This window comes from Pocillopora damicornis, chromosome 3, assembly GCF_964200805.1.
Source record: "Pocillopora damicornis chromosome 3, jaPocDami1.2, whole genome shotgun sequence".
Classification (NCBI taxonomy): Eukaryota; Metazoa; Cnidaria; class Anthozoa; order Scleractinia; family Pocilloporidae; genus Pocillopora; species Pocillopora damicornis.
The window spans coordinates 28,997,578-29,020,257 of record NC_142672.1 but is presented as its reverse complement, the minus strand read 5'-3'; the positions used below and the strand labels follow the sequence as shown (position 1 = coordinate 29,020,257).

At 39.2% G+C, this 22,680-nt stretch overlaps 1 protein-coding gene and 2 pseudogenes across 3 annotated transcripts; 2 read left to right on the top strand and 1 right to left on the bottom strand.

Moving 5' to 3' along the window:
• The first annotated feature begins 2,881 nt into the window (after positions 1 to 2,881).
• On the top strand, positions 2,882 to 22,532 carry LOC113667898 (solute carrier family 22 member 15). 2 transcript variants are annotated; one of them, XM_089199180.1, is made up of 9 exons: positions 2,882 to 3,303; positions 3,576 to 3,804; positions 17,449 to 17,647; positions 18,042 to 18,254; positions 19,216 to 19,350; positions 19,926 to 20,020; positions 20,892 to 21,003; positions 21,374 to 21,446; positions 21,870 to 22,532. In XM_089199180.1, the coding sequence occupies exons 1-9, from the start codon at positions 3,013 to 3,015 to the stop codon at positions 22,050 to 22,052; spliced, it is 1,530 nt and encodes a 509-aa protein (XP_089055306.1). In that variant the 5' UTR covers positions 2,882 to 3,012; the 3' UTR covers positions 22,053 to 22,532. The 2 variants fall into 2 exon arrangements, with proteins under 2 accessions (XP_089055306.1, XP_089055307.1); XM_089199181.1 differs by lacking the exon at positions 21,374 to 21,446.
• Positions 7,126 to 11,543, bottom strand: LOC149049236 (uncharacterized; annotated as a pseudogene).
• On the top strand, positions 11,712 to 15,308 carry LOC149049235 (uncharacterized; annotated as a pseudogene). Its single transcript, XR_016184660.1, has 5 exons — positions 11,712 to 11,930; positions 13,156 to 13,247; positions 13,766 to 13,863; positions 14,318 to 14,427; positions 14,812 to 15,308. The product of XR_016184660.1 is annotated as an uncharacterized LOC149049235 (transcript).
• Positions 22,533 to 22,680: the final 148 nt, after the last annotated feature.

The following is a 22,680-nucleotide window of genomic DNA, read 5'->3' as shown; positions in this document are numbered from 1 at the left end:
TATTGATTGCGTGTGAAACAAAAGCATTAGCTGATGACATTTTGATATCAGGATTAATTCATTTATCTTCTCATATTTATTCGCCCACATCTGGCGAATAAATGTGACAAACACACGGATTTTGACACTCTCGCGCGGCTTGGAATGTTAGGAATACTAGGACAATATCCTAGCATTTCTAAAAAGTACTTACAGTTGAGGCCGCTTATTCATGCAAATTACCACTTGAAATCTGCTAAATTCATTATCTGCTTGGCGCGTTTAACGGTCATAAAAAGTAAAAAGTGAGTTATTTTTCAGCTCTGCTGCAGCCACAAGCTTGAAAAGTGAGGCAAGTGCATTGTGTCTATCGAAAACTAAAACGGCAGTACTCTCAGCAAATGATCATCCAACTGTGGCCCACATTTGGGTTCGTTTGTCGTTCATTTGGACTCAGAAAAGTCAAGCACTTGAACTTTATTAAACCTCCATTCTATTAATTTCGAAATAAACCCTAAAGTAGCTCTTTCCTGAATGTCAACAAACTTGATTTGAGCTGTAATTGACTAGTAAATAACTATAATCAAATATAGATCTACATCACGATTTTGTTCTTTTAGAACAGCCGACAAACACTGACAAAATTTTTCCGAAAATTGTACCTCAGCTGGTATTTAATATCGTACCTAGATTCTACCGTTAGACTGTAACTGAAATGTCTGGCGATAGCGCGGAAGGTCTGGGTACGGGACCAGCTGGTACCTTAAAGACCCTATTAGTTAATTACTGGTTCCTAAGGAAATTGTTTTTACGCCTTTCTCTAAAAGCCTAAAAACTGAGCATTCAAATCTGAAAACCTGATCATGGCCGGCCTTAAGATGCAATCCCAATTTGCGAATGAATAAATTTCTTAAAGACCTAGCTAGAATTTAGCCGATGCACGTAAATCGTTTTATTATATACTCAACAAAATATCGCGTTTCTGATTGGTCAATGATGAATGCATAAATAGGTTATAGAGTGCAATAGAGGTTATAGAGTGCAATACGGAGAAGTTGCCATGGAAACACCGGGGAAGCGCCAAATTTGAACACCAAATTATAAAAAAATGGCTGACAGCCGGTTTGCTTTGTCAAACCAAAACATCGTTGAGCAACTTAAAGAAAATGCGAAAAACAAAAACACGTTGAAAGCTATACAGACCTGGTTAAATGTCTGGCAAACATGGGCGACTCAACGAAAAGTAAACCCAAAAATGGAAGAATACGAGCACGAACAGAGTAGCGCGATGGAGTAATTTTGTCGAGAATATAATAAATAAAAAATCGTATGAACCTGCTCGCGCATTTCGTGATTTATGGTCACTCGTGATGTTTTGAAAGTTCTCAAATTGCACTCGTCTACGGCTCGTGCAATTTTGAGAACTTTCAAAACATCACTCGTGCCCATAAATCACGAAATGCACGAGCAGGCTCATACGATTTCCTATACTTATCCACTGGGCTTTTGAAGGCCGAAGCTGCTTCTGTGCTACCTGACTTGTGCTGACCGAATTTTCGGCCAGTCGGACGTACAGTACTCGGGTCATTCCTTCCATTCACGCATCATATGCAGGCTTTCGAAGATTTTGTACGGTTTCGTATCCGTCATACATATCCTATAATCAAAAGATGTTACGTGGCTGGTTCTGTACCAGGCTGACGCACTTTCTGAGTTGTGACTCACCCGTGGTATTTCATGTCGTACTTTATTGTATGTGTTTTTGGCTATCGCTGTTTTCCTTCGCAAACCAGTACAAGGACTGAGAATATATTCACAGTCATTTGTTTATCACTTGACGGGTTTATTTGGAACCAACATAATGGGTTAGCTCGGTTGGTAGAGCACTGCACCGGTGTCGTTGAGGTCATGGGTTCCAATCCCGCACAGGCCTCAATTTTTTTTCCAAGCCTTATTTTCACTACTGCTGTTAACTCTTTAAACCCTAAGAGTGATTAGCATCTAATAACATCTAATTTCTCCTCACAATATCAGCCCTGAATCACACATTAAGGTCAGGAGAATGAAGGAAATGATTACCAAAAAAGAAGATTTTGACCAGTAAACAAAATCTCCTTGTCAGCACCTTAGGAAATGTCTAAAGAACAGTATGGAGAATATGCATAATGACATTGCGTTTATGTCGGACTAGAGTCGGACCGGTAGATTCACCGATTTGGCTCAAATGTTGCATGCATGCTTGGTTAGGGGTTCCAATCACGAAATTGATATTTTTAGATTGCCAACATATTTTGCGTGGAAAGTTACGGCTCATGGCCATTTGGAGCCCATCTAGGACATGGAAACGAGGCTGGCCAAGAGCAACCTTCCTTTGCTTTCTTGTTTTTGTATCTTTTTTATTATAAAAAATCTGCAACTTTTCCTTTGTATTTTGAATAGCAAATTCTGTAGAGAATATAAAGGGAAGGGTTGAAACGCGCCATTCAATTTACTCAGTTTTAGGTGTTTAAGATCCCTGAAAAATACAGAAGTTCAGAAGCTTGAAGTACTATTGATATGTTGAGTTAGAACAATTTGCTAGTTTCTAAATGTTAGCTTGCACTGCTCCTGTTGATACACGTGTTAAGTAAATCAAATATTCCTATTAATGACCTTCAAATGGGAAACCACGAAATGATATAGTACGCTTGGGCCGCCTGTGATAACAGTATTAGTGACTGCGCAATCCATTGGCACAAGCCTTCATTAGTGTTCAATGTATGAAAAATTTCTTCCTTCAATTCTTAAAAACTCTGGATCATCAGGTCTGAACTTTGATAATCAAAACCAGTTTCGGTAAACGAGACACATGGAGCCCCCTGCGTGATCGCCTTACGAGCCAATGTATAGTGTTACATAATTTAGACTTGCGCAAGGCACGGCACGGCACGGCAGGAAGTTTATGCAGTCACGAATGGGACATATAGGATTACAGAGCTTTTTGATGTTACTCAATAGCCAAAATCTTACTTCATATGCTTATTCTTTTCATTTATGCTTGCAATGGCACTGACTACAGATACATTTTTTGAACGAATTGGGAGTTTTGGTCGCTTTCAGATTGCGCTCAATTTGTTTTTCAATCTGTGTTCTCTATTTTGGTGGGCTGTGCCAGTGACGATCATGGTGTTTATAGCTTCAGAACCCAACTGGAAATGCGTAAACAACTCCACTTGCCCATTCACAGACAGCATTAGTATCATAGACGAGAGATACAACCACAGATGTAACATTTTGAGGAAAGACTGGAGATTCGAGGACGACTTTACATCAGTTGTCACTGAGGTTTGTGCTAAACGTGATGAAATTTGTGAACAGTCTCTCGTTCTTATCCCCATAACCTTATGACAATATATTTTACATTGCAAAATACCCTCTGACAATAAATGTGTGAAAATTATACATGTGAATCATATATATAAACCTCTGTCACTCCTGCTATTCTGGAAAAAGTTTAAAGTTGTAAGCCTTTCATTGATTAGGTTTAAGGGTAAGACAAAGGAGTCATATCTGATGAGATTTCAATTCACATATCTAATTTTTTTCCAAAATCACAGTTCGACCTTGTTTGTGCCCGCAGCTACTTGGGATTCGTATCAACTTCTGGGATATTCGCAGGTTTCCTTGTCGGCAGTATTGCTATTAGTATTTTGTCAGACAAGTTTGGAAGGAGGCGGCCTCTCTTCATCTGTGGCTTTTTCTGCTGGCTGTTCAATTTTGTTTCCGCATTTGCTCCAACGTTTTGGTTTTTTGTTCTTTGCCGTAGCATAGTTGGCTTTATGCTGGGTAAGTTACATTTACCTCGAGCAGCTCGCCATTTTGAGGCCCTATAAAGGGTTATCAACACAGGACGAAATCACATGTTTCCGTATTTCTGAAACGTGGCGGAAACATGCAACTCCATGTTTCCGTTATGTTTGCGTCTTACGGAAACGTGAAAATTAAAGTCTACGTGTTTCCGTCACGTTAACGGAACGGAAATGCCAAGTCACGTTTCCGTCATATTTAAGCCAGCACATTTCCGCTGTTGTTCGTTTCCGTCATGTTTCTGCAAACGGATTTGCAGTTTTTGCCTACATCTTACCAAAACACAAACGCGAGATGGTTCTTTGAACAACAAGGAATCTTAATGCGACAGCTGTGTTATTTAATCCGGTTAGGCCAAATGAAACAGTTGTGTGACTTAGGTCGGTTGGTGCCAATGAGACAATTGTGTCATTTGATCTGGTTGACCCAAATGAGACGAGTTGTGTCATTTGATCCGGTTACCCAAAGAAGACAGTTGTGTGCACTGAGCTGGTTGGGCCAAACGAGACAGCCAAAATTAGACATTGTATTATTTAAGCCAGTTTAAGGCCAAATGAGACAGTTGTGTAATTTGCGCCAGCTGGGCCAAATGAGACAGTTATGTAATTTAAGTCGGTTGGGCCAAATGAGACCACTGTGTCATTTGATCTGGTTGGCCCAAATCAGACAAGTTGAACCGGTTGTGCCAAATGAGACAGTTGTGTCATTTAATCTGGTTTGTCCAAATGAGACAGTTGTGTGATTTGAGCCGGTTGTATCAGATGAGACAGTTGTGTGACTTGAGCCAGTTGGGCCAAATGAGATGGGCCAAATGAGACAGTTGTGTGATATGAGCCAGTTGGGTCAGGTGAGACAGTTGTGTGATTTAAGTCGATTGGGCAAAACAAGACAGTTGTGTGATTTAAGTCAGATGAGACGGTTGTGGGATTTGAGCCGGTTGGGCCAAATGAGACAGTTATGTAATTTAAGTCGGTTGGGCCAAATGAGACCACTGTGTCATTTGATCTGGTTGGCCCAAGTAAGACAAGTTGAACCGGTTGTGCCAAATGAGACAGTTGTGTCATTTAATCTGGTTTGTCCAAATGAGACAGTTGTGTGATTTGAGCCAGTTGTATCAGATGAGACAGTTGTGTGACTTGAGCCAGTTAAGCCAAATGAGATGGGCCAAATGAGACAGTTGTGTGATATGAGCCAGTTGGGTCAGGTGAGACAGTTGTGTGATTTAAGTCGATTGGGCCAAATGAGACTGTTGTATCGTTTGATTTGGTTGGCTCAAATGAGACAAGTTGTGCCAAATGAGACAGTTGTGTGATTTAAGTCGATTGGGCAAAACAAGACAGTTGTGTGATTTGAGTCAGATGAGACGGTTGTGGGATTTGAGCCAGTTGGGCCAAATGAGACAGTTGTGTCACTTGATCTGATTGGGCAAAATGAGACAGTTGTGTCATTTGATCTGATTGGGCCAAATGAGGCAGTGGTGTGATTTGAGCCAGTTAGGCCAAATGACACAGTTGTGTGATTTAAGTCGGTTGGGCCAAATGAGACCACTGTGTCATTTGATCTGGTTGGCCCAAATCAGACAAGTTGAACTGGTTGTGCCAAATGAGACAGTTGTGTCATTTAATCTGGTTTGTCCAAATGAGACAGTTGTGTGATTTGAGCCGGTTGGATCAGATGAGATTGTTGTGTGATTTGAACCAGTTGGGCCAAGTGAGACATTTCTGGGATGTGAGCTGGTTAGGCCAAAAAGAGACAATTGTGTCATTTGAGCTGGTTAAGCCAAATGAGACATTCATGTGAGTGGAGTGGATTGGGCAAAATGAGACATTTCTGAGACAGTTCTGTGATTTGAGCCAAATGACACTGTGGTGTGATTTGAGCCTGTTAGGTCAAATGAGACAAATGTGTTTTGAGCCAGTTGTGTCATTTGATTAAGTTGGGCCAAATGAGACAGTTGTACAAATTGAGCCGGTTGCGCCAAATGACACAGTTGTGTCACTTAATCAAGTAGGGGCAAATTAGACAGTTGTGTGATTTTAGCCGGTTGGGCCAAATGAAGCAGTTGTGTGATTTGAGTAGGTTGGATTAAATGAGACAGTCGTGTCATTTAACCGGTTGAGCCAAATAAGACAGGTGTGCCATTTGAGCCACTGTGGCCAAATAATATAGTTGTATGATTGAGCCAAAAAGTTGTTATACCAGTTGAGGATGAGCCTACTTAACCCCCCCCCCCCTGCCTTCTTAAATAAAAAAAACAACAATGTCAGGTACACAACTTTCTGAATTTCAGGTAATAGACCTGTAAATTGTTTTTATTAGTTCCACCAGTCACCAACAATACAAAAAAAAAAAAACAAAGAAATTGTCAGTAAATCTAACAGAATCAAAAGAGCAAAAACACCACTGAAAAGCCTAAGAAAGGCAAAAGTGAACAGCGAATGGCTAAGAATAAAATGTACATTTCCTTATTTGTTAACCGAAGTATTGTAAGAGGAACTCATTGATAACAACAATAATTAATCCCATACAAGGCCTTATAACATTGTCAATGTTCAATCAGTGTCACACAACACCAATTACCTAACAACTCTGAACTGCCTTTGGAGGTTTGGATAATTTAAAAGTTATAAACTCCCTACTGAGTTTGGTTTGTATAACTGTCAATTTAAAAATCTGAAGTTCTGCCAATCTCCCTTATTTGTAGATGACACTAAGTGAACACGAAAAAAGTTATTTATCACTCTCAAGAGTAATGTTTCTCATAAGTACATCATTATTGTGGTTCAGTATTATCCCTGGTTTAAATTTTCCTTTGTTTCAAACTTATCAACAGATATTATCATATCTAAACACAAAGTAAAATAAAATTTAAAGCAAGGTTTAAATTGAACCACAACAGCCACACATAGTTACCTAGCTAAGCCTTACAAAGGTGCTTAGATGTACTCTAAACACACCTCCATGTATCAGAAACAAAAGCATATAATAAATTTGGTAAATTATATAAAGTACCTTATTATATGGCCGTGTCTCACAAGGACTGGAAACTATTCCTGAATTTGATTGGCTAAAATCAATACTGACCTTGGTCTAGATTTTCCAAACTATACTGGCATTTAAACCACATTTTAGTGTAAATTAAGGGTACATTTAAGTGGTGAAAAAACTTGGAAACAAAAACAAAAAATATTGACGACATTTTCTTCTAGTGAGAAATACTAAATGGAAGTGCAAAAATGCCTGACAAGAAAAAGTAGAGAGGACTAGCAAACTTTGAAAAATTTAAGTTCAGCTTATCACCATGCACAAGCAAAATGTCAGCTAGTACAAAACACTTACATTACATGTAAACAAACAAAATTCTTTTTTTTTGTCTGGCCATATAATAACATCTTATCAATCCCTTTTTCAAACTCCCCCCCCTGTTTGTAAGTTAGTTACAACAAAATTCTCCTGGAGATGGGAGACATGATCAAGTATTTCTGTCCTGACAAAAGTTTTTCAGCTCACAAATACTTTGAGTGAATCCTCTGGACAGGTAGAAATACAGATGGCCCTGAAGTCTCGTAGCCTCTTGCATGCCAAACTGATAGTGGGTTCTTAAAGCCAAAGTCTTGTTCGGAAGGTTTCAGCCAGTTCACAACTGCAAAAACATGAACATATTGCTTTCTTTGAATTTCCAGACTATGGACTATGTAATAACGTACAATTCCTGGCCTCAACAAGCCAGGGTCAATGCATCCATTTTCAGCGCACCATGATGCTGTTACACGGGCATATGGACATAGTCTTGAGGCTAATGTGGAACCATATCTCTCGCCAGCAACTGTTAGAGATGAGTACTTCTTGTACAAAGTAGCCATAGCCGGTGATGTTTCGGCCAATGTTGGATACAGGGTATGATAAACTACACGCAGTGCTGCTAGTTCATCCTGATCCAGTCTGGCCAGCTTGTAAGGGCTTCCAAACTTAATTGATGATAAATCTGCCCATAAAGATTCTTTACCAATTAATGATCCAGTGGAGGCCATCATAAGCTGTGGCAGTTCTGCAATGTTTTCTAAGACTCCTTTGGAACCTAACATGGCTTTGCAATTGTCAAAAAAGAATTCTTGATACTCTTCTGGGAGGCAATACTGCATATTTGCCAGACTACAAGATGTCATAAACTTGCGCATAATTTGTATTTTCACGGTCTTATAGTTTGTGTGATAGGATCCTAACATTCCATTATACCGTTCAAAGCTAAACAGCCAAAAACCGTATATGCTGCCGTAATTTTCCACACATTCTTTGAGGTGGAGATGGAGGTGCATGTTAGGAGATATTGCCAATTTGCCATTAAGTTTCTCATATTCCTTTAAGAAGTCAATGAGTTTATAGTCTGCAAGCATTAAGTCAGTTTTTGTAATGCAAGGCTTACAGAGAAGGCGGCAAGCTAGCACAAAGGATTGCCAGTAATGAAGGTGTTGCTCTGGAAGTATGTCCTTTAGTGCATACATTGAGTACAGAAGAACAAGATTTTTCCACTGAGCAGCTGTGTATCCACCATAATTTGACTTGATGTTTCCAGGAAGTCTTCCTATATCAGTTGATGTAGAAATCTCTTCAATCCTGCTTTGAATGTTCTCTAGCCCAGCCTTTCCAATAATGTCACTTTCGATCCATTTTGAGAAAACCCTTTTTGCTGTCCCTAAGAATAAGTTATGCATAGGGTCTATAGCACACATTTGAATGGCCTCATAATAAGGCAGTTCCAATAAGGCTGTATACCTAGTGCTAAGTTTACTGGCTAGCTTTTCAGCTTCAGTTTCGGATTTGCAGTTTCTGACTCTGTAAGCATCCTGACGATGCTGCTGTGAGGTCCTCCTTGGCCACTGGTCTCTGTCAAAACCACTGTAGTCTTTGCACTCTCCAAAGCCACCAGGAAAGAATTTGTAGCAGTGGGAACATCCTCTGTTAGCAGAATGGCCAAGAAATCCACATAGTTTCCGTGCAGCAGGGATGTCAGCAGCACAACATAAAAGAGCTGCACGAACCTCTACTGAGGTTGATGGACTGTTACAAGTGTTAACCTTAACACCTATCCAGAGGGCTTTCAGTTCATTGATTGCAGGCTCCAGAAAGTGGTTAAGAGACTTGGGCTCATGAGCAAGAGCTGGAATGATACCAACCAAAATAACATTTTGTTTTTTAAATCTAATGTTTCTTGGCAGATTCATCAATACCATGTACATTACACCAACCGAATAATCATTCCGATGTTTAAATGGTTGAAACCAGTCAACGTTCAACATAAGACCAAATGATCGAGACAGGTTGAGAAATTCCTTTGTGCCCTTCCAGTTGCCAAACTTTTTCCAAACTTTGCCATCGTAAACATCTGCATACAAGTCATCATCTCTAGCTCTGTTTCTCCACTTTTCACACTGTTCCTCAAGACCAGAGCGTTTCAGTAAGGCTTCTAGTGACTCGATGATGCTCTTGTAGCAGTACGTCTTAAGAGCATAGAACTTAGTTTTTCCATTCTTTAAAGTTACCTTGTTAGCAAGCTGTGCTTCACAAATCTTACGCCACCTTCCTTGTGGAAACGGAATATTGTTACAAGTCCTTGCAACAGTTCGGTGACCCTCATTGATAACAACTTCATCCATCTGATAGAGTTTCGTACATTTGGGACAAACAACATACTGCTGAAAGTTGTCCCGATCAATTTTCAACAGCTTTCTTGCTGAGTACAGGGAATATTAGTGGCAAGAACAATACACAACTCTGTGTGGTCCTTGATCAGCTCCCCAATGCAAAACAGTAACTGTTGCACAAACTTTAGCAACTGTTCAATGGCATTGTCACTAACATAGTTCTTGTACTGCCACACCAAAACAAAATAAACAATCCAGGTCAGAATTACTCGGGTACGTTGCTGATTGGTACTCATTGGAGAAGGCTGAGGCAATTCTACTTCCTCTGGCTGCAGCATATCTTCTATATCACTGGAATCAGAATCTGCATAATCCGTGCCTTCATCTTCACTACAGCTCTGCCCCTCATCGGAACTACCAAGTTCAGACTTGTCAGACTCCAGTGAATCCTTTCATTAAGAAAAATAATAAAGTCAAAAGTTATGTATGATAGTAAACACTTACACAATGTAGTTGCAACCGACTACATTCATCTCGTATGACTTAATTTTACATGATTGTATTGACAAAACAATTTTTTTAGAAAACAAAAACCTCTAAAAGCCATTTTGAACATAATCTTGAATATCATAATCTTGTCTTGATCATACAGTGCATTCAGCACTTAGTACTGCAACATATGTCTTTTCGTGAAAGAGGGCCCACAAATTGCCTTTTAAGTGATTTGAAATTTTCAAGTAAAATGAGTTAAACTTTAGACCTGAACTGATGCCTTCAATTAGAAAGTGAAAAATTAATTATTTTGCTGTCAAACACTCCAAACAGTGTTTCATTGCCTATCCAAACACTTGGTATTTCGTCAAAAATACCCCACCACACATCACATTTTTAACTCTCTTCTCTTTATTTGGATATCTTGATGAAACACTGTCTCTGGTGTTTGATGTATTTATTATTACATGAAAAAACTCAATTTTGCTGTGTGGCAAACTTTAACATTGTGTTCATCTTGCTGGTATACACACAAACAAACAAACAACTAAACAAAAATTTGGCTGTGAAGCAGAAATGCAGAAGATAAGGAAACCAGAAGTGAAATTGCACAGATTGCATGACAACTATTGAGCTTGGTGAGGAGGAACGGGGTAGCAGGCCCTTAACCATGCAGCAGGAAAAACTTATCCTGAAAGACCTGACAGGACTTCTCTAAGCCTTGTTTCCAGTAGACAAACAAACACATAATGCACTGCATGAAAACCATGTTATTTTGGTCTGAATTTTATTTGTTTGGAATACCAATCAGTCAGAATCAATTTGCTTGTAAGCCATTAAGTGAAACAAACCTGGCATAAAAAGAATAATTATGTATTTCTTACCATAACTATGTGTTTACATGTACTCTACCATCCTTCAACTCTCACATGACTCTCATTCTTGTTTGGCCTATACAAAATTGAATAGAAATTCAAAATAAAAAGAAACCTGACGTGCATGTCAAGGATGGACCTGATAAATTTTGGGGTCGTTTGCTAATCAAAGATCTTACAGGTTTTTATTACAATTTTTTTGACAAATGCGCTGTTGTTTTCACATGTAAATGACAAGAGTCATTAACATGTGAAATCAAAACACACACCAAGACTTTTTTTAATAGCTTAGCTTTGAATGCTTCGAATGCACGCAGTCACATGTATCAATAGCTTACCTTCGCTATCACTTGAGCTTGATCCAGGGACATCTGATATAGGCATAGATGCTTTAACTATCGTTAGATCGGCCACGGTTTTCCATTCTTTGAGTACTGGATTGAAGTACCGTTTACGATGCTCGTGGTACTGTGAATTGCTAAGTAACTGCTGACAGTGAGGACATCGTTGTCTACACCTTGATCGCCTCTTTTTACCACTTGTTTCGCCGTGTAAACCTTTTCTTTTCATTCTTTGCGATACTCCTGCGTTCTATAACCTAATATACCAATATAAATAACCAAAAACTTGACGAAAACTCTCTCCTCAAACTTGTGAATTCTCGTAAATCTATCTCTTTTCGGCGACGCATGCCGCTGCGGGCTCAGCAGACGGGTTTGTTGCCATTGACGACAATTGTCTGGTGACTGCGTCAAACTGGAGACGAGGCGGGAAATTTGCATTGTCTGGGCATTTGTCAAGTTGCGCGTGATTTCCAGTCGTCGTTCTACTGTGTATTTCCAATTTTTTCTCAGTTTTACTCCAACTCAGCAAAACCATGGAATCAGCCAACGCAGAAATGGAAGACAGGACAGTGCTTAGTGAAGAAACCCCGAGAGCTGCCCTGGAAGATCGAGATCTCTTGAGGCGATTGCTGGCCGAAGTTTCGGTGATCCGCAAAGAAAATCAGCAACTGAAAAGTCAAGTAACGAATCTTACGACAAAAACGAGAAGGCAACTCTTTGAGAAGTCCAAAGACAAAGATCCTGAGTGTTCGGTAAGTAATTTTGTCTTCTTTCTGGCTAAGCAACTTCGAAGTTACAGTCAAGGATGAGCGTCAGGAATCACAAGACGGTTTACCGTGTGTTGAAAATAGGTGTGAAGTTTGTGTTATGTAAGCTAACGGTAAGCTTAATAATTCCTTCATTGGTTAGCTGAAATCTTATCGTTAAAAGCAAATCAATCATTTTAAAAATTCGTCCAAGAAATAGTCACAAATTTGGTTAACAAAGTGCGGCTGATCGAAGAGACTCAGAGTGACAGTGTTGTAAACGTTTGCCAAATTGCCCCGCTTGTTGGCGACACGCGCGAGCGAACAGCGAACACCGTCGCGCGCGGTGAGGCGGAAAAAAGTTGATCCACATTCAAATTTTTCCGCAGACGTATGTCGTCGATGCGTTTGCTTTATTTTACTTTACGCACGTAAAGCCAGGTTACACGCATTAATGTACTTAAAACTATGTGACAGTGAAAATCCAGACTCATTCACCTCGTACCGACGGGTTATGTAACCTACGTTCACGGACATGAAATTGGCTGGCTTTACATGTGTAAAATAAATAGCCGATTGTCGGCTAGTGTGCAACAAGTTGTCTTAATCCACCACACAGTAGCCAACAACTAGGCCCGACAAGACATTTTCCAAACTAGCACAGCCAGGTAACAAGGCCTGATCTTGTTGCAGACTTGTTTGAATTCCCCACAAGTAGGCCGACGAAAAATCAGCTAGTGTGCGGCAAGCTGATGAGCTGCGGGGAATTTTAAAGTGATTTATTCCGTTTATTATCGTTGTTTCATTGTTATGTTTTCCTTTACTCGCCGGGTAAAATTTGTAATCCAGACATTATTTCAATCAACTGAAGGCCAACTCGCCCCAACAGCCGAAGTTTCTTTAGAACATTTCCATTATCGCTATCGCGGCTTTCAACTTTTTCCGAAGGCGCGAGACGTACGTACGTTTGCTCTATTTTATATTAAGCAAGTAAACTAACTTTTAAAAGCTGAAGTATTGAGCTGCTTCCACAGAGCAAAGTCACTTAGATCACTTTGCTCCGATCCGAGGAGGAAGTTACGTTAAAAGCGACAGCTTTTTAAAAGTCCCAATTCGCTACGGCATTTTTAAAATTAATTTTGCTTTTATGAACTTCCAGCTAATAATCAACTTGCTGTTTTTAGTTTGTTTTGACATTGTTTTTTTTTTATTTATTTTACAAAAATACAAGAATGCTGTCAGGAAAGTGTGCAAGGAACTAACAAAGGGTGAAGGACAAGAAGAAGATCAGGAGAATCAGCTTAACTTTGATTTGAGCGTCAGGTAAAACAAAACGGAGCTAATGTATAGTTACAGCTGAGGTGTAGTAGGCCAGCTACAATAGCTATTCGCTTTTTCCTCGACTTCAAAAAGAGTTGACTTGTTGTGTGGCGACGATGGAGGAGCTTTTAGTTATTGTTAAACAAGATCTTAGGCCATGCTAGCTTGCAACGTAAAAATAACTAAGTTAATTTTATACTTGTGGGCAACACATAGTGTAGGTAGTGCATGCATGCAATTAAGCAAGAACATTACGAGTGTGCTCTCTTTCCTTGGGTTATTATAAAATAAACAAGATTTCTCGATAGGGAAACAATAGGCTCGCCATGGTCTAAAGCAAAACAAACAACAATCGGATAAATAATTCGAAAACTTATCTCATTGGCTGTTTGATTGTTGCACTAAATTACCTGCCGTTATGATTGGCTATACAGTATGTGATCGCTTCTATTTAGTTTTGCTCTCACACCTTTAATTTAGCTGAGTAAAATTCTTAAATTGATATCTTATACCTTTTTCAGTTTTAATAGCCCAGAAAATAAGACTATGGCTAGGAGAGTGCTAAAAGAAGTCCGCTCAGTGTACGGCAAGGACAAGTGGACAAAGGCTGTCATTAAGAGTAAGTTGGTTTTTTTAGCACAAGCAAGTAATACCCGTTGGTTTTCTTATTTTTCGCTTTTTGCAATACTACTCTACGTTTAGGGTTAGCGTATATTAGCACAGTGAACTGACTTGAGTGCGTTTATATGGGATGATCCGAGATTACTCGGATCATGGTCAAATCCACTCTGAACAAGGATTCACCAGTTCCTTTGATGCACAGTGATCCTAATGGTCTCGGATCACCAATCTTGATCCGGGTCATCCCATAGAAACGATTGAACTAACTGTATAGCTACTTAAATGAAATACGTATTTTACCAGTAAAGATAGAGAATGCCTTCAGAACTGCAAGAGCGTGCTTGCTGCTGTTTAAACTTTTTGTCGTTCTGCGCTAGTTAAATGAAACGGTCATGCTTTTAGTTATTTTTGATGAAACGTGACAGTAATGAACAGCACTGTTTCATTTTTAGGCGCGGTTCATCAATACTGGAAATCTCTTCGGGATAACAGAACAAGAAAAACAAATAAAAAGTTTGAATAACATCGAAGTCAAATGAAGCAACAAAATTGATTAAAGAGAGTAAGTATCAGATTGAGAACCATATAAGCAAATGTTCAGGAATGTTGAGCTTGATCCTAGCTATGCAACATCGCGTTACAGCTATTTCTAATAAATGAATCCCTGTATTCGAGCTCTTTTCTATGATTTAACACGATAAATACATATTTTGTCCTTGATAACATGTCATTTAATTAATTGTGTTGCTTTGTCAAAGAAATTTATCAATTTTTATATATACACTTTGTTTTGTATAATACTCACAATTTAAGTTGAAAAAGAAAAGTGTAATCTTTACCAGAGGGAAGTATATGTATATCTTGTAACAGCAACGTGTCATTGGTGATAGCCAAAATGCTCCTTGCGCATTTTTTGACACTTTTGTTCTCTGTTTATATCGTTTAGAAACTATCAAGACGCCTTTCAAGCTTAGAGAAGGCTATCTTGTCGGACAACGACAAAGAAAAGGCAAGAGAAATTTTCTGTTCGCCAAATGCCATCGACTTCATGTCATCGGAAGAAAGCGACAACGATGATCCTGCTTCATCTAGGGGTCCGAAACTAAGGAAAGTACGTAAACTGGTGTGGGAGAAAAGTAAACTGAAGAATTTGAAAGCAAAACTGGACGAGGCCTATTTGGATGGACTTAGCGAAAAGCAGCGTCGTGCAAGTGCACGTTTGACCAGAACCGAAGAGCCATCCTTACGGCCTTGCCCCACCAATGGCCCTCGTTGGGCAATTCGTACCGAATAATTGGACTGAGAGGTTCCTAAGAATAGACATTATTTTAGAAAACACTATAAAGACGTTCATTGTTCTTGGCAAACTTTATGCCTGTTTTCATTTATAGTGCTCAGAACAGCCATTGTAACATTTGTTCAAAAGTAATTTGGAATGCGATTTGTTAAATGGTGAAAAGTTTTCTTTCCCAGTCTGACATATAGACCAAAGTAGATATATATACTACAAGTATTTTGCGAATAGTAGGCTCTGTAATGAATTGAAGCTCTATTTAACTACAACCTTATCTTATGGAAGAAAAATAAATGACGCTTTGGCAAAATATAGCTGTAGTATTTCTTTGACTGAAGGGGAAAACGCCATAAGAGGTGTTCTGTAAATTAATTAATAAGACTTTCCACCTACCATGAACATTATAAGGGTGCGTTTCGGAAAGAAAGAGGGAAAAAAAGGTTTACCAAAGCTAGAAAGTTTCCGCAAGAGTAAGATAAATTTGAATTAACACGTTTCCGAGACGTAAGCTGTAGCGGAAACATGAAACAGACCTCAGTTTCCGGAACAGTTTCTTGTGTTTCCGCAGGTTCCATCACCCATTCAGTAGCCCGGAATACGTCAACGGAAACATGGAAAAGACATGTTTCCGCAACGTTTTCTTGTGTTTCCGCAAATGTAAACCCGAAATTACGATTGCGGAAACATTTGTTTCCTTTAGCTGAAACTTGACGGAAACATGCACAAAAAGTGGTCCGGTTCCGTTGTATACGCAGCAACGGAAACGCGAGAAAACGTCACGAAACCGGTAACGGAAACACAGGTTATCCGTCGTGTTTCCGGAACGGTTTAACATGTTTCTGCCACGTTTCCGTTTACGGATTCTTGCAATTTCGTCCTGTGCAAGATATTTGGGTAAAAGGTTATAGGGATACGGGATATTTGGGTAAACAATTATAGGGATACGGAATATTTGGGTAAAAAATTATATAGGGATACGGAGTATTCAAAAACAAGGTTCTGGGATATCGAAGATCGAAGTTCTCATTTTTAAAAGAATGAAATAAGCTTATTAGTCAATATGGAAGGCGCAAATAGTGGAAAAAATACTTTCAAATGCGATTTTTTACATTTTGCCTGCCATCAAATATTGTCAATATTGACAATAGCTGCCAATATCAGCTCTTGTCCGAGAACAACTCTCTCCCCCCCCCCCCTCCCCCACGGCTTTTTCTATTTCGCAGTACTTTTGCGTGTTGCGATCTCCCGCCTGTACTGTTCAAGACGAACTTATCGTAATTAACGAAGAAGAATACCACTGTTATATGGTTCGGTGCTTGGACTGTGGAGATCCGCTGACCGTCAGGGAGACTGGGAAAGAAATGTCAAATGAATTAGCAAAAATGGAATATGAAGAGATACTAGAGTTCAACCACAAGATCAGGAAGAAAGTTAAGGCGTCCAAGAGAATCATCGTTGTTATTTTTACTACTAACTTGAAACACAAGAAACCCTCGGCAGCAGCATCCATTACTCTCGCCTGGACGGAATACAAGTCGACGACGTAAGCACTTGATCACAGTGCAACTACCCGGCTTGTGTGCAGTTGAAATAATTGCAGTGATTCACAATATAAACAGTGGTCTTCTTGCGTAAAAACCGGCGAAACAAGATGGTGTAGTTAACAGAAACAACAATAGGAGAGCCGTGCGAGGGAACAAATCAGCGAAACAGCGTGGAAACACCCAAGGAAAATGTGTTTTTCGTTATCAGGTTCCCAAACATGTCACGCTCAATAACGTCGTCATGGTAATTGGCATTATAGGGATACAAGAATTAGCGGGATACAGGATATTTTGGCTCAAAATTAATGGGAAACGGGATACTAAGACCCCCCCCTCCCCTCCTTCCCTAATGGGGGCTCCATCGTAAGTGTGACATTCGAGCCCATGAAAATTTGTCTTCGGATCGAAGTGATTCCCGGGTAGGGAGATTTGGCCGCTTGAATAATATGGAAGAGTAGGGAAATCTGATATTTAAGAATGTTTAGCTGCTTCTGGTTATGTGCTTAGTAAAGTTATTAAAGGGTGTAACATGTTGTTCATGTAGGGAATAAGAGAGAGTAATTCGTTCCGCAAAAATATACATAAAAGGCGAACACGGTTAGTCCTCAGCACGAAGACATTTCGTAAGCCTCCAAAAATGGAGAGGTTGAACACCTCCCTCCCCCTCCTCCGAAAAGTTAAAAGACTACTTACAAGTCGCTGCAGAAGGCCGTTCTCCGTTTTAGTTTTATTTTTTAACATACAGCTGGGTACAGCATTCCTATGTTTGTGTTGGCGATGGAGTTTTCTGGGATTCGCCACAGAGGTGCCGCAGGAGCACTCGTTTGGACTGGTATTGCTGTGGGAAGTCAGGCGTTAGCCGGATGTGCTTACGCCATCAGAGATTGGAGGCTTCTGACCATCGTCACAGGAGCTCCTGGGATTATACTTATAGGTGGTTGGTTGTGAGTAGCTCTTTTCATTTTCAGTGCGTTGATGAGTAGGAAAGGCCCCTTTACAATAACATATTCTACTTATGTAATCCATTTATCAGCATAAGAGGTCAGCCTGCTCTTACTCTGCGCACTCGTCACATAGTTTAACCAGTTTGTCTTCAGATTACGATGCTTTCATAGGTATTTCTTGAGTTTAACAAAATCTCACTTATTACTGAATGAATAAGGAAATTACTAACACATCTTACGCAGATTAGAGCTTTCCAACTGTTTCAGTAATCTATTCATTTATTTCTAGCTCCTGAGGTGTTCAACGTGTTGGTCTAGATCACAATCCACCTTGTCTATTAGATTGCAGCGATTGTAAAGTTACCTATATTTTGCACTATTCCATGTCCCTTAGTTTTACTCCAGAGTCCATCCGTTGGCTCCTCCACAAAGGTCGAGAGACGGAAGCGAGAGACATACTAAGTAAAGTTGCCAAGGTGAATGGTAAAAGCATGCCAGAAGAAGCATTACATTTGCCCAAGGATGAGAGAATAAGACTTGGTGACTTTCCTGATTTGTTTATGTCAGATGGAATGATTCACAGAACACTTGGGTCTTGGCTCATGTGGTAAGTTTTCTTCCTTATTTGTTTGCTCTCTGGAGTCAATGTAAATAATAGTTCTGAGGTAAAAAAACATCAAATATACTCTAATAAAGTGTGTAATTTATTGTTATCAACTGAAATGACAACGTAAATTGGCCACTGTAAAGCTGACGTTTCGAGCATTAGCCCTTCATCAGGATAAATTGCTCTGACGAGGGGCTAACGCTCGAAACGACAACTTTCAAACTATTTACGGTTTCCAATTTACGTTATCAACTCAGTTGAAAATACTAAATTACCCTGTTATATTCTCCCACAGACGTAGCACCACAGTTTCTTTAGAAACTTACCCCTTTATTCATCTGATAAGCTGTACCTTGCCACAAGTCACAGCTCTACATGTAATCTATAGGTAGCCAGCCTACTTTTTGATAAATTAAGCTGGGTAGCTATAGATGACATCTACGCGTTAGAAAACTCTGTATGCTACAAAGAGTTAGCCAGGGTCATTGTCCTGAATATTTCATCTCATATTTTAAACATGTTAGGTATACACATAGTTATCGAACTAGATCTGCTATCTGTAATGATGTTTTGACACCATCATGTTAAAGAAAGTCAGGAAGTCAGGATTTTCAACTCAACTGTATGTCGTCTGTGGAATAATCTAGGTAACACATACAAAAACATAATTTCCCACTCAAATTTCAGAAAAATGCTACAGAATGATTTTATCAAAGAAGACCCTTCGCTAGAACATTTTAAGATTAGTAGGACCTTTTTATTTTATTATTGTTGGAAGTGTAATAATTGGTAGGATCAGTATGATTTTTGTTTTTTTTGTGTGTGTTTTGTTTTTGTTGAGGGCCATTTTGTATTTCACCCTTGATAAATAAAGTATTTGTTTGTTTGTTTGTGTTTGTTTGTACATCATTGCCTGCATATGTCATTTAAAAAAAAACATTCTTTGTTTCTTTTGAATCAGGTTTTCTGTATCTTTTATATCCTATGCGACAGCTTTCAGCGCACCGTTTATTGGGGGTAATGTCTACATCAATGTAGTCGTTGCTGCCGTTGATGGACTAATCGCATACCCTCTATCTGCTGTTTTGGCAGTCAGGTAGTAAAATTTAAAATGAAATAAGCTAATTAACAATATGATTATTCCATCTTTTAATCAATCCATCATTAAATCAGATAATTTAGTTTTATTAAACGAGTTGAATATTAATTTGCAATTGGCCGCCATAGAGAGTTTCTAAGGCTGACGCTTTTAGTGTTAGCGTTTCATTCACTCTGGCGAAGGCCTAACACTCGAAGCGTCAGCCCCAGAAACTCTCTCTAGTGGCCAAATTACATTATCAACTCAGTTGATAGAAGAAAATTATTTTTGAATACCCCACAGAGACGCACCACCCAATTTCCATAGAAACGTACCCTCTTCATCATTATATCAGTTTGTTACTCAATCAATTTACCAATCAACTGCAAACAGTCATTCAGAGGATGAATCCATAGACGGATCGATTTACTGGTCAATTAACGATTTTTGTATTAGCTATTTGACAACTATATGCTAATTTTTTAGCTTTGAAATGCCATTAATGTTTTCGTTACGAATTTGAACTTAACCATGCTCGGATTCTTATCTTACCCCTATAACTGTTGTTGTTCATTTCCCATCTTTACATCTAGATTTCGTCGAAAGTTTATCATTGTGGTATCGTTTATTCTATCGGCTGCGGGAGTGATTGGCGCATTTCTTTTATCAGATAATGATGACGACAACGGTAAAATGAACCTTACTAATTGATGGACTTTCCAGAATCTAACAAAAGTGTAATTAAAATGAAACTTTAGAAACTGATTGTGCAGACAGCATGTGTCGAAATATTCTCAGAGTTTTCCTCCTGATCATAAATTGGGGTCTTATCCATAGACATGATATGTGCATCGTAAGAACCATGTCCGTGTAAAAATCCACGTTTTACCATTTTATAACAGGATAACGTACTGCGAAGGACCAAGATAATATAGGGGTCAAACGTCTACGCATATGCAAACTTCGTGATAGCTATGAAGTGTAATTTTATGCTGTCAGAAACAAGTTGTCGCAGAAACAGGCTAGAGAGCAATGGCCTTTTAAAAGTATACAACTTATTAGATGAAGCCAAAAATCGAATCGTAAATCAACAAAATGCCTGTCAGTACGGATAAGCTTTGTTTTTTGAAAAGTCTCGACATTTTCTTTTCTCTACTTTGTGTCCTTCAGCAGATATCTATTAGCGTTACATTTTTCTGGATATTTTGCAAGAGAGCGGCTGTTTTTTTTTGTTTCCTTTGAAGTTTTGCGCGGGAAATCAGCGCGGGCCGACCATAATTTATCCACTTGCGCATGCTAGACGTTTGACTTCTGCCTTGGTTCTATGGAAATAGGAAAGGAGCCGTGCCTCCCTCGGGAGGATCGCAGACCTGGACTGGGAAAACCGCCAAAATCAAGTCTACTAAGACCCAGGCAAGGGTTGATTCGACGGTCTGTTGTAACGCTTCTGCAACACTAGTTCCATTAATTAATGATCATTTGTATCATAACTGAGAATAGCGGCATAAAGAACGATACTCTCTCTCAGATAAGAGTTAACGTTTGAATTTTGCTGCCAGGTTATCTGATTGGAAAAATCCTCATGTCCATGGTTGTTGCTAGACTTGCTGTTGCCATCGCATTCACACTGATTCACATTTTCACTGCAGAGATGTTTCCGACAACTTTGAGGTAATTAAGTGGCCCAGCACTGCTGAAAGGATTTTTTAAGCTCATCCGGCAAATTCTGTCACCACATGGAAAAACATATTCTCTTTTTCCTTCCATTTATATTATCATTTTATATCCTCACGTATTCGATAGATTAATTTAATTTCTCTTTAAGTTTGCGGTTTTACATGTGTAAAGACAAAGTTACCGTTTCTTTTCATTTCACAGACACTATTTGAGCATCGACTGACTATTCTTTATTATTGTAGAAACCTCTAAAGTGTTCGCGCAGCGCCTCGTAATGAGGCAACACTAAAGTGAGGCTATACTTACATTGACGTGCCTCATGCTCATCTAAATTATTTTTGTAAGTGTTTGTGTTCTGGTAAAGGAATGTTGCCATGGGTACATCAACAGCTGCTGCACGTGTAAGCGCTTTTTTTGCACCCTACTCTATGCTTTTGGTAAGTGTGCAGCGTACTTACATCTTCTAAAGGTAGTCCGCTTACTTTAGTTGGGAAGTGATATCCACTGAGTACAACCCTTGCAACTTGAATCGCAAATAGCGTCTCAAAGTACAATGCAGCATGTCTGAACAGGGTATACGTAGCTGAATATACACAATTTGTGAAGAACAGCAAAGAGTCACCAGCAAAGCACCAGCGACAATTTCTCCACCCCTACCACACTTTTAGAATTTTTAGCTGTTTAGATGGATTTCTTTGTATTCCTTCTGTGAACCCCATCACAATATCTGTATCCCTTAATATTTGTGGTATCGAGAGCGACAATGAGAAGAAAGCTCAACTTTGAAAGGAGACCGGCGTAATTCAACAAACGGGGTATTTGTCGCCTGTACTAATACCTCAACCTCCTTTACTCAACAGACAACCGTCCACAGGCTTCTTCCGTTTGGATTAATGGCTGTTTTGGCTTTAGCAGCTGCTTTTGTTTGCCTCTCTCTCCCAGAGACTCAAAACCAACCAACTATGGAAAATCTGTTTCAGGACATAGTATGCCAACCGAAGAATGAAACACTTGGTGATGAGGAACTCGATACCGAACTCTGATAGAAGACCCAAGAAAATGAACCAAAACTGCATCGAAATCTGTTCTTTTAGCTAAACTCGGTTTTATAACATGAACTCACTAACCCACTAGCTGTTGAGGCTTCATTGCTTTGAGAGGAACATGACTTAAGTGTTTTGAACCTAGCAATCAGAGCCGTGTGTTAACAAAAACAATTTATAATTATTAGTCAGGGAGATCGATAGTTTTTTGGCGTAGAGAGCTAAGTCGGTAAAGACACTTAGGTAGGTGCTACACGCACAAAAAGTGAAATTAATAAATTATAGTGCTCTTAAGAAAACACAAATCTGTGATGTTTGTATTGCATTACGTCTGGCTACACAAACAACAGCTCATCATTGAACGAAAACGGTTTTGGTTCAAGAAATAAACCCTAAAATAGCTCTTTCATGAATTTCAACAAACTTTTTTTGAACTGTAATTAACTAGAATATTACAATAATAAAATTTGGATGAACATCACGCTTTTGTTCTTTTAGAAAAGCCGACAAACATCAGCAAAATGTTTCCGAAGACTGTTCCATAAGCTGGTACTAATATCCTACACAGATTCTACCGTTAACCTGTAACTGAAATGTATGGCCGTGGGAGTTCTGGGTACGAGACTAG

Excerpts from the sequence above, each read along its gene's own strand:
- LOC113667898 (XM_089199180.1), top strand. The coding sequence starts at position 3,013 with ATGCTTGCAATGGCACTGACTACAGATACATTTTTTGAACGAATTGGG. Across the intron at positions 19,351-19,925 it reads TCTGCTGTTTTGGCAGTCAG|ATTTCGTCGAAAGTTTATCA; the intron begins GTAGTAAAATTT and ends CTTTACATCTAG. Across the intron at positions 21,004-21,373 it reads ATGTTTCCGACAACTTTGAG|GAATGTTGCCATGGGTACAT; the intron begins GTAATTAAGTGG and ends GTTCTGGTAAAG.